This window comes from Eulemur rufifrons, chromosome 1 (genome assembly GCF_041146395.1).
Source record: "Eulemur rufifrons isolate Redbay chromosome 1, OSU_ERuf_1, whole genome shotgun sequence".
In the NCBI taxonomy this organism is placed as follows: Eukaryota; Metazoa; Chordata; class Mammalia; order Primates; family Lemuridae; genus Eulemur; species Eulemur rufifrons.
In genome coordinates this window covers 101,459,382-101,473,935 of record NC_090983.1, presented here as the reverse complement: position 1 = coordinate 101,473,935, position 14,554 = coordinate 101,459,382, and the positions used below count along the sequence as shown (strand labels likewise).

At 61.7% G+C, this 14,554-nt stretch overlaps 1 protein-coding gene across 1 annotated transcript in view; it reads left to right on the top strand.

The window, feature by feature from the left end:
• Positions 1 to 9,562: 9,562 nt before the first annotated feature.
• Positions 9,563 to 14,554, top strand: part of HS6ST1 (heparan sulfate 6-O-sulfotransferase 1) — a 48,168-nt gene continuing 43,176 nt past the window's right edge. The window contains exon 1 of the mRNA XM_069473922.1: positions 9,563 to 10,335. Coding sequence (XP_069330023.1) covers positions 9,809 to 10,335 — 527 coding nt within the window. The 5' untranslated portion in view covers positions 9,563 to 9,808. The remainder of the gene's footprint in view (positions 10,336 to 14,554) is intronic.

The following is a 14,554-nucleotide window of genomic DNA, read 5'->3' as shown; positions in this document are numbered from 1 at the left end:
TGGTCACAGGGAGTCCCCGGCACACAGAGAAGCTGCCAGAATGGGACCACTCGCCCACTCACTCACGTCCCTTCCACGAGCACTGGCCGGACAGCGGGGTGCACAGGACCCACGTGGCAGCAGGGCTGAGCCCGGGCCGGACCTCGCAGGTCTGGGAGACGGGTACCATCGTGCTCGCTCGCTCCGGATGCAGATGTGCTTGTCTTTAAAGTCAAACTTGGTACTTTGAGATAACTGTAGATTCGCATGCAATTGAGTTCCTTCACCAGTTTCCCCAGGGGCAACATGGGTCACATCTTGCCGAAAGACAGTGCAATGTCAGAAGCAGGATGGCGACATTGCGACAACCAACAGCCTTATTCAGATTTCCCCAGGTTTGTATTTAGCTCCGTACTATTTCCTCACCAGGAGGTTTGTGTATCCACCACCGCAGCCCAGATACAGACAATCCCGTCAGCACAAGGACCTCTCTGTCGACCTTTCATAACTACAAATCCACAAATGTTTTCCATTCTTGTAACTTTTCCATTTCAATAATGCTATATAAATGGAATGACACAGGATGTAACCTTTGGGATGACTTTTTTCCCTTGGCATGATGTCCTTAAGATTTGTCCAAGTTGCTGTATGTCAGCAGTCCGTTCCTGCTCGTTGCTGAGTAAGATTCCGGCGTATGGTGGCACAGTGCTCGCTTAACCACGGCCCTGTCAAAGGACAGCCGGCTGCTTCCGGTCTGCGGCTCCTATGCGTAAGTCGACCGTTTTGTTATTTGGGTTTTGTTTCTCATGCCCGTTTCTCTCTTCTTGCCTCCCTATGGGTTAATGGAACCTTTTTAGGATTCGAATTTTACCTATTTGCAGTGTTTTTAGCATATCGCCGTACAGTTTTTGCAGTAGTTGCTCCGGGCGTTGCAGCGCGTATAGACTCCTCGCCATCTCCCGCTGCCAACGTTTAACCACTTCCAGGGAGGTGAGGACACCTCACTTCCATTGAGATCTCTTTATCTTCCGCACTTTTAAATACCGTCTCAGGGATCAGGTGGTGCCGTCCCTGCTGTTCCAATCATCAGTACGATTTCTCAAACTTCTGGCCCCGGGGTTTCGCTGGGAGACCCACGGTCACTGCACTGCTGTCCCCACGAGTCATTTGTTGTTGCTCTCTAATTGCTATCAAGATTTTTTTCTTTGTCTTTAGTTTTCAGAAGTTTAATTGTGATGTATCTTGACATGGATTTCTTTGGGTTTATCATATTTGGGTTTTGCTCAGCTTCTTGAATCTGTAGTTTTATGTCTTTCATCAAACATGGGGTGTTTTCAGCCATTATTTCTCCAAATACTCCTTCTCCAACTGGACTCCAGTGATACAAACGTTTGATGTTTTGTTATTGTCCCACCAGACCCTGAGGCTCTGTTCATTGTTTTTCTAAGTCCATTTTGTCTTTTATTCAGATCCAGGGAGTTCTATTGTTCTGTCCTCAAGTCCACCAGCTCTACCCTCTGCATCTCCACTCTCCTATTGGCATTTCAAAATTTTCTGTTATTGTATCTTTTCAGGTATAGTTTTTACAACTTTTATTTTGTGGCTGAGATTTTCTATTTTCTAAATTTGTTTCAAGAGCATTTGTGACTGCTTGTGGAAGCATTTTTATGATGGCTACTTTAAAATCCTGGCCAGCAAATTTCACCATCTGTTTCATCTCTGTGCTGGCATCAATCAACTTTCTTTTCATATTCAAGTTGTGATTTTCCTGGTTCTTGGTATGACAGGTGATTTTTAATTGGATCTTTGGCATTGTTTTAAATGTTAAGAGACTGTGTACACTATTAAAGATTTTATTTCAGCAGTCACCTGTGTAGGTTGAACATGCAGGTCTTGCCCACTTTTGTGGTCTGTGATTCCAATAAGGATCTAATTTTTGGAGCCTTTATGGCACAACTTTGGTCTGTGTGGTTTATCTGACTCTGCTGGGATGCCCACCAGGACCTCTTGGTGCCTGAGGGGACAGAGTTCCCCAAGGCCCAGCCACGTGGTGCCTCTAGGAAGGTAGAGGAGTTCTCCAGACCATGAGGGTGAAGAGGCTTCCAGGCTGGGCCTCTTACTGTGGTGGATGCCCCTCTCTGGAGCTGCCCTGCCAGCCCCCAAGGTGCAGCAAAGGAGTCCCAGGTTTGGTGGGGAAGGAGAGTGCTCTCCCCGGTCAAGGTCACTTATCATCAGAGCCCCCAATCGATCCTTCTTACAAGGACTGCAGGGCTCACCTGGGTTTTCAGCAGCACTGCTGGCCCACCTGGGTAGGAACCAGCCACCGGCCCCCCTTCTCCTGTGGGGGGGCGGGGTGTGAGCTGCCCTGTGGCTGTGCTGTCCCTGCTGCCCATCAGCTCCTCCTTTCATCTCTGGTGCCGTTTCCAGGGTTCGCAGCTGCACTTAGACAGGAGCAGGGAGAAATGGGCCCACGCCACCTTGTTGGGACCAGAACTCGACCACTGCTTCTTATTTTTCCATCTGCCCCAATCTTCTCGAGAGCCCCAGCCCCACTGCCAGTAATCCCAGGCTGATCCAATAGTTGTTAAGGCTCCATTTTATTAATATTTCTTAACTTTTGTTTATGAAAAGTTTCAGTTCACACAAAAGTAGAGAAGGCAGCACAGTGAGCGAACGGCCAGCAGCCGGGGCCCGTCAGCTTTCACCCCCGCTGGCCGGCGGGGCACGGAATGTCCGTCCCAGGCAGCACACTCATTCCTCCCACGGGCTTCACTGCGTCCCCAACTGAGAGTGACCCTCACACCCTCTCTTTCGACAGCTTGGTGTCTACTTGCACAATTAAGGTAGCTGCGGTCTTTCAGAATTCTGAATTCTTTGGGAGTCCCAGAGGACCCCAGAGCAGGAGGGAGGTGCATGATCACGGGAGATGGCTGGCCTCTGGCTGTGAGCCGGCCGCCGTCCCCCCTGCGGAGGCTGGTGGAGCCAGCCTGCCTGGGGTACCACAGACAGACACCAGGCCTGCGGCTAGGAAGACTCTGGGCCTTGCTGTAGCCCCCAGCCCCGGCTGTCCTGGGAAGAGACTGGTGCCAGTGGCCACGGGGGGGGGGGGGGGGGGGCCACACTGTGCCTGCCCAGATCTCAGTCACATTCTGCATCCCCGTTTGGGGCCAAGGCACCTCTGGACTCCCGTCTCTGCCACAAAGAAACCCAGGGCGGCTTAGCAGGACGAATTCGGGTCTATCCTGCGGAGCCTCCCAGGCAGAGCAACTACGCCCAGAGGCTCCCAAGGGGCTGGGGCCCTCACAGACACCCCTGCATTCAGGAATAGCGACTTCCATCTTGAAAAGTTAAGAAAAAACATTTAGAAAATCCTCGTCTCTCAGTGAAGTCTGCCTTTCAAGCCTGTTGGCCAGGTGCAAACCCAGAAAGCCTGATCTGGGGATTCTGAGCTTAATGTCCCGGGTGAGAGCCGAGACGGCCCGAGGCAAGGCGCCTGCTGGGAAGAGGGAGATGGCAGGCCCGGGAGAGGCAAAGGAGATCGGGTATCAGTGTATTTCAAAAAGTGTTATTCCCACAAAAAGGAGATGAGGCGAGGGGAGCAAGGGCCCTGGAGGCTGGAAAGCATGCCAGAAGGATCCCAGGGTGAGGACACGGAAGTTCCCAGCCCTGCCAGGCAAGGAGAGTCGGGCCAGCCTGGGGCCAGCAGGGCTGGGCTCCCTGGGGGACAGCAGCCAGGAGGTGGGAAGGTGGAAAGGATCCTCCACCAGGTTCTCCCCAGGCAGGGGACAAGTACCCCAGGCCAACTCACTGCCCCTTGTTCAGCCTGAGCCCCCACCTGTGAACGGGGGAACCATGCCCACCCGGCAGCTGAAAGCACCGACAGCGTGCGAGGGAGGGCCGTGTGCAGAAGCTGTTGGTGGGTACTTAGCAGCCGGTGCTCATCCGGGTTGCTGCAGATCGGCAGCGTCTGTGGCCCCGCAGGCCTGCTGGCTCACTTACTCCTTCCGACGACCCTACGAAGCAGGTCCTATTATTATCCTCACTTTACAGGTGAGGAAACCGAGGCCCAGAGAGGTTAAGTAACTTGCTGAGGTTCACACAGCTGGCTGGACGGAGCAGGGGTGTGAGTGAAGCGCCCTTGCTCCTAGCAGCATGGCTGACTTTGCTTCCACATGGCTGAGGCCAAGACCCTCCTCCTTAGGCCCCCAGCCCGGGCAGGCCACCAGGGAGCAGCATGCAGGTAGAAGTAGTGCCCCAGGCCCTGTCACCCAAAAGCCAAAGTCAGGGGCCAAATACCCATCAGGAGGCCCCTGCCCGGCCCCAGGCTGGCCAGGGACACAGACGCAGTGTCGCAGGGCAGATGTGGGTGCCTCGGTGCCCAGCCTGTGCAGACCCCTTCTCCCGCTCCCACCTGAGGGCGGCCTCTCCCAGCAGCACAGGCTCAGCTGAGCACTGGAGCAGGGCTTCCCGCTAGCCGGGCTGTGGCCTTGGCTCAAGTGACCTCACCTCCCTGAGGCTCCACTTCCCCACATGTAAAGGGGGCTGGCAGCCCAACCTGCCGGCAGCACTGCAGTCAGGATTATAGAGATGCGGCCTGACGGGGGCTCAGGACCGACTTGGGGTTGATAACGGTGGAGATGAGCCCGCTAAGAGCAGGGCCGTCCGGGGCAGCTGCTGCCCAGGGGCAAAGGTGCCCAGTGAGTGCCACAGACAGAGGGGGGTCTGCCAGGCCAGCTGCACAGGAAGCATGGGGTTGTCACGTAGTCACAACTCCAACGGGAGTGGAGGCTGCCTGGAGGGCGCCGACCACTGCCACCCCCCTCCAGTATGGGGACCCAGGTGGAAGGAGGCCCCTCCCCCACCCATGACCTGGCCCCAGATGGCTCCCAGGAGGCGGTGGGGGGGGCAGGGGCCACCAAGCACCCCACGGCCCAGGTGGCTTGCCTCAGTCTCCCCCATTTCACCCTCAAAAGAGCCCCTATCAACTCCCCCAGCACCCCCCGCAAATATTCCCACCGCGGTATCCTTCCAAGCCGCCCACTACCGTCCCTGGCGGCTCCCCACACCCTGGCTGTGTCGGGGCCTCTTCTCGGCAGAGGAAACAATGAATCCAACCTGGGGAGAGGCCCCACTGGCACTGGCACATCACCTCCCCCCTCCCCCGTGCACAGGCTCTGGGAGCCGGACCCTGCCCTGCATTTCCAAAGCAGTGGCCCTTCAGAAGTTCCCAGTAAGAACCAGGACGGTGCTCTGCCGCCTCACCAAGCTGGCAGAGTCGGCCCCGCCCACGGACGTGCGGGAGGAAGGCCAGGCGGGGAGGCCGCTCAGAACACCTTGCCAGTGGGAGGGCGTCGGGCCCCGTCACCCAGCAGGCCCTGAGAGCTGGCGGGTCCCCCGGGCCCCGCAGAGGGCCGTGGAAGGGCCACACCAGCGCCCCCATAGGCCACAGCGATCCACACACCAGCTCCCGCGGCACGGGCAAGACCCGGCCCTGTTGTCCTGAATTGATCGGCTTCCATCACGCCCACCTTTTTCCCCTAAGGACTTAAGGAGGCCCTAAAATCCTGCGGGGAGACGCAGAGGAAAGTGACAGGCGATGGACGGAGGCAGCACGGAGGGCGGCATGCGCGCGGCGGCCACTCGGCGACAGGACGCTGCCCTCCCCGTGCCTGCCCCGCGGCAGGCCCTTCGAAGACTTGGGAGCAGTGGGGACGCAGGGGGCCCGGTGGCCCTGGTGGCCTCAAGTCTGAGGCCTCTGACCCACAGACGGCCCTCCGTGTCCCCAAGGGGGCGGCCGGAGCCAGTCCCTCCCCTCGGCCCTTGGGCCCCGGCAGACCCCGGGCGGCCTCCGTGCTGGGGCGGAGCTCTGCGCGAGCAGGCGCAGGAGGGAAGGCTCCCTGGAGGCGGCGGCTGCGGACGTGAGGGTCGAACAGCAGCACGAGGCCCCGTGGGAGCCAAGGCAGACGGCCTGCGGCTGGCGGAGCCCCCCGCAGAGGCGGGCAACCTCTGCCCTGGCGTCCGCGCCCTCCCAGCCCCCGGGGTCACGCAGCCCCTCAAACGGGGCAGTCTGCGCGCCGGCGCCGCCGATTTCGCCGCGATCCAGGGTCCCCTTTAAAAGTTTGTCCCCCAACAAAACCCTTCTCTGCGCCCCGCCGTGGATAGCGGGGCCGGCCCCAGCGGAGGCCCGAGGACAGACGCGCTGTCCTCCTCCCCTTCGGAAACAACAATGGGCGGCCGGCGGCGACAGGGAACCAGAGGCGAGCGTGGAAAATCCCCCAATTTCGCACTGTCAACGCCGCGCTCCACCGCCCGGCGGCCGCGGTGCTGCCCCCGCGCGGCCGCCCGCAGCACTGCAGGCCCGGGGCGGGGCGCCGCGGTCGATCTCCTGGTTCTCGGACTCTGAGGACGCGCGGTGGGGAGGGAACTTCGTTTCATCCCGAAGCCGAAACCTTACCGCGGCTCGCGCGTTCCCAGAGCAGCCAGCGACTCGTTTTTGTCGGGTCGTCACGGCCTGCCGCTGGCCGTGTTCTTCGACATTCAGTCAGAGGTCATACAGGAGAGACTTGAAGTGGAGCTTCAGGGGACAAATAGCCACAGAGCAGAAGAGCTGCAGCTGCTTTTCCCCCAACTCTGAAAACGCGCGGGGCTGGGCGCTTGGCCCCCCCGCATCCGCGTGCAGTCTCGGGGGGCAGGTGGCCCGGTGGCCTTTGACCCACAGGGCGGCCCTGCGTGTCCCCAGGGGTGCGCCCGGAGCCAGTCCCTGGTCCCTCGGGCCCCTGAAGACCCTGGATGGCCTCCGTGCTGGGGCAGAGCTCTGTCGCGGGCAGGCGCAAGAGGGAAGGCTCCCTGGAGGAGGCGGCTGCGGACCTGAGGTCGGGCTGTAGGGCAGCAGCACAGGGCACCGTGGGGTGCTGGAAAAGGCAAGCAGAGAGTACCCCCTGCGGGCCGGGCGCTGGCTGTGCCCGGGGCCGCTCTGGAACCCACAACAGCCCTTTGGTGTGCGTTTCTGCCGGTTTTCAGGAGACCAACTGAAGGCTCAGGCCGGGGTGCTGGCGGCAGCAGGAGGAAAGCTGTCCGGCCCGCGGGCTGGAGCTGCGTCCCACCCTGCTCCCCAGGGCCCACTGGTTAGTGGCGCGTCTCACTGTTCTTGGAGACCCTCGAAACTCACCCACAGCCTTGGAGTCCCAGGTGCAGGCGCAGAGCTTAAATCTAGATGCAAGATGTAGTGAAATCCCGTAGCCAGCTAGGAAGATTTTCTTCCTCCTAAGAGAATTCTAGAAAGAAAGGGATTCTGGCTAAGGGGTTCCCTGTCCGCCATTCTGGCAGGTGGGAAGTGTGACGAACAGCTTTTCTGGGGGAGATGTTGCTCCATGGGTCAGGCGGCCCCAGCTCCCCTCAGAGGGGTAGTCACCCACTGCGACCCCGCCACAGGCCCTTCTTGCTTCGCGGGGCCTGGCTCCCACTGGGACAGTGGGATCGTCACAGGCCAAGCTCAGATGGTTTTGTTGGTCTTCTGAAGATGCTCCAGCTTTCTCTTGACTGCTCTCCACCCACACTCCCTCTGGGTGGCACTGCCCGCTGTCAGGAGCTGAGGAGTGGCCCCCAGTCCTGGCCTGGGGTACATGAGATGAGTTCAGGGATGGGAAAGGGCAGGACTTTGGAGCCAGACAGCCGGGGATCAGGGTCCCAGCTCTGCTGACTCTCACAGAGTGAGAGGAGTTTGGTCAGCCCTGGAGCTGGGATCTTAACCCCTTTGAACCTCAGTTTTCTCTTCCATAAAACGGGTACCCTAGCCTACACTGAGGGTCGCTGAAGGTTTTGGACGTGATGCAGCTGCGTTGCGTGGCACCTAGCAATTCTCCAGAAAGAGCAGCCTCCATTGTGACTGACAGGTTGGTAGGGAATTTCCATCCCAGCACGGACACCTGGTGGGCAGTCCAGCAGACAGGTCTGCGCCCCAGGGCTGGGCTGCTGCCTCCAGGCCCATGCAGAAAGCATCCCCAGGCCCTAGTCACAAACAGGGTCAAGCAACTGCAGGCAGAAGCAGGCAGAGCCAGGCACACTGCTGTGCCAGCCCCGCCTGTGTCCCAGGGGGACCGCGCCCCCACTCCTCACGGGAAGGAAGCATTTCAGGGGAAGCCTGCCCAAGCTGCCCCCAGGCCTCCCTGGCCGGGGACAGTTTTAAGGCAGCCTATAAGCTGAGTGGGGGCTTTGGGGCCCCAGATCTCACTGAGGACCACCCCCGCCACGGTGTAGGCTGGAGGCAACTCTGTACTGTGTCCAGGGGCCTGCGCCTGTCTGTCCATGGAAGGCAGTCCTTCAGTCCCTTTTGAAAATCCCAAGCTCCCCGTCTACTTGGGTGTTGGGGTGTTTGGGGGTTTGCTTCCAGAAGCACTTTCGGTGTGATTTTATATATGTTTACCAGCCTTACTGAGGCAGGGCCGACACTCGAAGTCAGGCCGCCCCCAGGCAGGGCTGGTGTGGACACTCAGAGCACAGGCCTTGCAGCTCCACTTCCTCCCAGAGGCCGAGACGCACAACCAAAACACCAGGGCCACCCCGGCTGTCCTGCCACTGGTAGATTCTGGACAGGTCACGTCACATCCCAGCTCTCTCCTGCTCCTCTGAGGTTGTGCAGCCTCTGAGTGTAGCCGGGACGCAGTGTGGGTACCCGGCGAGGCCTGCGCGCTGTGGGCCAAGGGGCCGGGCGTGGGGGCGGGGGCGAGTCAGGCTGGGACCACCGCAGGCAGGACAGACCCTCCCATCGACTCACGAAAGCCAGAAGCTTTTGTGAGCTTTCCGTCACAATTTTTAAATATTCATTCAATTTTTTTTTATAACTTTTTCACTGGAATAGACAATAAACATGGAGGGGGAAAAAAGGCACCTTGGCTGAAATTCCTTTCAAACAAGGAGGGACCGTACAAAGCTGGTTCCTAGGCCTCGGCAGACATTCCAACATGTCTTCACCGCAGGGCTGCGAGTCACTGTCCCAAAGCCAAAGCGGGGTGGGGGAGTGGGGAGGCTTCCGACCAGGCCCCGGCTCCGCGCGCCCAGGTCTCCCTCTCCGCCCGCTGGTCCCTGCAAGTGCATCGCAGCCCGCTCTGGGCTGCAACTTCAGAGCGCCCAGCGTGCAAGGTCCAGGCCTTTCCTCCCGCGGGGCGCCATCGAGCGGGACCTGGGGAGGAGGGGGACCCGGGCCCAGAGGCGCCTGCCGCGGCGCGCTCCGGCCCCGGGAGTGCCGCCCACGCCTCGGCTCCACGACCCCGGTCGCCCCCACGCCTCTGAGGGCGAGCATCGCTCCCAGCCCGCAGCTGCCCGCCTCCGAGCGGCCCGGCCACGGCCGGAGACTGGCTGCCCCGCGCCTAGCGTCCCCGCGCCTGGCGCCCGCCGGCCAGGGCCCCCGGCGCTGCGGGGGTGGGGCCAAGGCTCGGCGCGGGCGGCGACGGCAAGAGGCGCCGCGGGGGCGGGCCGGGGGCGGGCCGGGGCGGGGCGCGGCGGACTGCGGAGACGCGGCGGCGCGCGGGGCGGCGCAGAGCGTTCTCGGCGCCGAGCGGAGCGGGCGGGTGGCGGGGGTGCGGGAGCTCGGTGCAGGCTTGGGCCGGAGCGGAGCGAGCGGGAGCCGAGCGGGAGCCGAGCCCGGGCAGCCAGGGCTGGAGGAGAGCAGCCATGGCGCCGCGGAGGGCTGGGGCCCGCGCCGCTGCGGGCGGCCTGGGCGCCGAGTAGCCGGGCTGGGCCGGAGCGCGGGCGTCGGCGGAGGCAGCTGCGCCCGCGCCCCCCGCCCTCCCAGGCCCCGCGCCCCGCGCCCGGGCCCCGGCGATGGTGACACATGCGGCGGCGGCGCGCCGGCGGCAGGACCATGGTTGAGCACGCCAGCAAGTTCGTGCTGGTGGTGGCGGGCTCGGTGTGCTTCATGCTCATCCTGTACCAGTACGCGGGCCCGGGACTGAGCCTGGGCGCGCCCGGCGGCCGCGCGCCGCCCGACGACCTGGACCTGTTCCCCACGCCCGACCCGCACTACGAGAAAAAGTACTACTTCCCGGTGCGCGAGCTGGAGCGCTCGCTGCGCTTCGACATGAAGGGCGACGACGTGATCGTTTTCCTGCACATCCAGAAAACAGGCGGCACCACCTTCGGCCGCCACCTCGTGCAGAACGTGCGCCTCGAGGTGCCCTGCGACTGCCGGCCGGGCCAGAAGAAGTGCACCTGCTACCGGCCCAACCGCCGTGAGACCTGGCTCTTCTCCCGCTTCTCCACCGGCTGGAGCTGCGGGCTACACGCCGACTGGACCGAGCTCACCAACTGCGTGCCTGGCGTGCTGGACCGCCGCGACCCCGCCGCGCTGCGCACCCCCAGGTGAGCACCCGCCGCGGGGGAGTGCAGTCGGGGCCGGGGTGGCGGGGTCCTCGCTAGCGACTGTGCCCCCGGGCCATGTCCCCGCCAGAATGTGTTGGGCCGGCTCTGCCTCCCCCCCGCCCCCCGCCCCGCCCTCCTCTCCTGTTTTCTTGGGGCTCCCACTAGCTACAGCCCCTACAGACCTGCCGTTCGCCCGAGGCTCCCTGCTCGTCTCTTCTTGCCGGCTGTCACCTCTGCTCTCTGTCCTCGCTCTCACCTTTTGCTTCTCTGCCCCACCACCGGCCTGGCTGCTCAGTGCCAGGTTTTCTCCTGGGTCCCTGCCCGCTGGGTCACCTCATCTGCTGTGCCCCGTGAGATCTGACCCACCGGGGCTATGGGTCTGGGCTGGCCCTGAGCCTCCCCATGGGTCCGCAAGCAGGGAAGGGAGTCCCTGCGTGTGCATGTACCCACCCGGAGTGTGTGCTTCCCCGAGGTGCTCCACTAACGAAAGTGGACGTGAGAGTAGTGAGATGTCTCTCCCTGCACCTGTGTTGCCCCAGCTCTGGGGTGCCTGCTAGCCTGCCTTGGGGGCAGGGGGAGGAGCTGCCAGGGAAGGGATTTGGCTCTGCCTGCCGGTGTGTGCAGGTAGAACAAAGGCCCTGTGTGACCTGGGGCTGGGGGCAGGGAGGAGGCAGTGCTGCCTGTCCTGCCCTGTGGGCCTAGCGGGGAACCCTTCCAGATACAAGCTTGCCTTGAAAGAGGAACAAAAGCCGGCCAACTGGGGGTTGCCTTCTCCTGGAACCCACCAGCCAGGTGGGGGTAGCTGAGCTGGTGGAGGGCACCTGTGCAGCCAGACACCTACCTGGGGGTTCCCCATGCCCCCCAAGTCTGCGGGGGTTGAGCAGCACAGATCTAACCTGTGTGTGGACGCTGGCATGGAAGGGGTGCCAGGGCAGCTCTGCTGGGAGGTAGCTTGTAGCAGAGCCTGGGGCATTGCTGGGTTTCCAGCAGTTAAAGTTGAGATGATTCTGCTCCCATTCCTGTTGGGGTCCTGTGGTCCTGCGAGATGCCCTGCAGGCCCTTGTCCCGGGAAGACTGGGCTGGGAGCGCAGGAGCAGGTCTTCTCGCCTGCCTTTTGTTTTTCTTCCACGTTTGCCTGAGGACTGAATTTGCAGACAGGCTGGGGGGTGGGCGAGTCTGGGGTAATGGAAGGTGTGGGCCGGCACTCAGGTCAGCGGACACGGGCTCTCAGGTGTGTTGGGGGAGCCTCAGTGGTCCAGCCAGCCTGGAGCCGAGCCGAGCCCACGGCATGGCTCCCTGCACTGCCACTGGTTGTCATCCATGGTCTTTCTCAGGCTGTCAGGAAATCGGGGTCCTAGAGTTGGGGGGATCTTCCCACTTTCCTTTGGCTGTGTCCCCCGCTCTCCCCCCCACACAGCAGCTCCCAGCCTGGGAGGTGATGTTCTGGGTCCCTTTTAGGCCTTGCTCCACAGCTCCACACTTGGCAGTCACAGAGCTGCCTGTCTAGGGCCCTTGAAGCATTGCTTCCGGCCCAGCACTCGTCTGCTCTGTACAGATGAACATTCCTGCTGCAGAACACAACCCCCACCCCCCACCCCGCCCCCGTGGTCCAGAGGCCTGTGCTAGACTGACTTGGGCCTAGGGACCAAAGCCACACCCCCACCCACCCTTCTGTCAACCAGGGCTGTGGGCTCCCAGAGCTGGGCACTGACTGACCCCGAGAGATCCAAGAGGGCACTTCCGTGCCTGCAGGGAGTGGGGGTGTCTGCCGGGGGGGATTAGTTTGGAAGCCCCAGAGGGAAGCATGTCAAAGAGGCCAGAGCCTTTGAAGCGAGCTTGCATGGCAGAGGCAACCTCAGTCCCAGACTGTAGTTAAGATGCTCTTCCTGCAGCCGGACCTCCTGTGGGTCCCCAGGGTGAAGGGTCTCTGGCCTCCCTTCTCCAGAGTTTTATTAACCAGAGCAGGAGCCCCAGCCACCCTCAGAGCCAGGAATGGAAGGACCAGGTGAGGCCGACAGACCGCAGGGGCTGCCCAAGGGAGGCCCTGGCACCCCCTGCCCAGGGAGCACGTGTGGGGTAAGAATGGAAAACACAGATGCCTCTTGCGGCAACGGGCCGCCCCCCACTCAGTGTGGAAATTGCTAGCTCAGCAGCAAGCAGGCTGCATGGGGGAGGGGCTTCCAGGCCCATCGGGAGGCCCCCCTCTGCCACCAACCAGCCAGGTGACAGCACCCCGCCCTCCCCTCCCTTCATTTCTGTTCTAGGCACTAGGTGGATTGCTTTTTTAATGAGCTTCCTGGGAGGCCAGGGTAATCTTGGCTTTGTGTGTTTACAGCCCAGTTGCACCTTGGTCCACCTCCTGAGGACTCCTCCTCACCCCCCCCACCCCCCACCCACACCCAAGCTGGGGCTGTGCCCCTGTGGGATGCCTGGTGTCAAGTGGCTCCTGGTGTCAGGAGACTCATATGTCACCCTGTCTGCCTCCATCCGGGCACTGGGGAGGGCCGTGTGGGTGTTGGAGTGACCACCTGGCTGGTGATCTGAGGAGTGGGTGGGCCTGGCTCTGCACGGGGCCCTGAGGCCCTCTGGGGGCTGGAACCCTCTCCTCCTCCTCTTTCTGTCCTGTCCTGCCTGCCCCAAGGCAGGCTCAACTCTCCACCGCGCCCTCCCCAGCCTCTGGTGGCAGTGTCTGCGGTATCTGGGGGCCTGTGGAGCAGGGAAGTGCTCGCCACTGCACGGCGCCAGCCGGGACTGCTCTCAGCTGGGCGTGCGTTCTGGTGACAAATAGAGATGGTTTTCAGCGGCTTCCCGGAACATGGTTTGGAACTTCTGGTGGCTGTTAATGCTTCCTGACTTGGTAGAGAGGAACAGGTGTGTTAGCAAAGTATTGGCAGGTCCCTGTTTGGTCCTGTGTCCGCTGCAGGGCCTGCCTCATCTGCTGACATCAGCCGGGTTACTGCCCGGGAAGGAGGCTCGCTGGAGGGCCTTGGGGAGGCGTGACTGCCTGCAGGCAGCAGCCAGGTGGCCCGCCGTTACCAAGGGTCGCTCCGATTGGAGGGTCTCAGCACCACACACTCCAGTGTCACTTCCGAAGGTCCGGATGGTGCTCCTGGAGCCAGAACGTCCCTCCTTCGTCTTTCTGTCAGCAACACAAGAGGAGACACAGTGAAGATCTTGCCTGGGTGCCCTGGAATCGTATAGGCTTCATTTGGGGCCACAAAGGGCATTTAGGGCCCAAGTGTGGCTTCTGGGCCACCTTGCCTGGGGTCCTGGGCTCTGCCCTTGTCCTCCCCGCAGCAGGGCCCCTTTGGTGGACTCCCAGCCTCTGGGACGTTGCCCTGCAAAGACTGTCCTTCCTGAACGAGGGAGGGAACCCAGGAGCTCGGGCGTCGGCGGCGTGCCGTCTCCGTGCCCGAGGCCTCGTCTTTGACCGTGTGCCCTCCGCTCCCGCTGTGATCCTGAAGTCTTCTGAGGCTCCAGAAACCTGCCTGGTGCTGAGCGCAGGCTGCTCCTCCACCCGACAGGCCTTCCCGTCCCCCACTGTCCTGCCAGCCCCTCCTCTCACTCGGTCTCCACTCGGAACCCCTCCTCCAGGAAGCCTTCCCCAGCCTGTGTTCGGGGCCCCCCTGCTGCCCTAGGTGCCCTTAACTGTTCTCCCGTCTGCCTCCCTGGCACCTGCACGGTGCATCGGCAGTGGCTGTGGCCCAGTGCTGATGGCTGCTGCGCTGTCACCATGTTTTCCTCCTGGTCTGTGGCTTGTGCGGGATCTGGGCCCCGTCACCTCTTTCCCTGTGTGTCGCGTTCACGGAGTCGGCCTCAAGTGCCATGCTGTTCCCGAGAGCCTCGGGGGCCCCTCGGTGGGCTGTGTCAGGTGGTGGCAGGCTTAGACCAGAGCATTTCTGAGACAGCTGTTTCTGTGGCACACGATTTCCAACTTTCCTTCATGATTATCCTTCTTTGAGATCAAGGGACAAAACCGCATCCTCTGCGGTGGGGACAGACGTTACCCAGAGCGTGTGACTGGGGCCAGTGAACAGGACCCGGGGACCTGGCGGGGGTGCCACAGCCCGCATTGCCCAGAGAGGCCTTGGTGGAGACAAGGGAATCTGAGGTCAAGATGTTCCAAGTTAGGTTTTCACTAAAAGCAAAACCAAAAAGAAGCCCTTCTTTTTAAGCAGATACATGAGAAGGCAAATTCACGAATGGTTTACTGACAGGA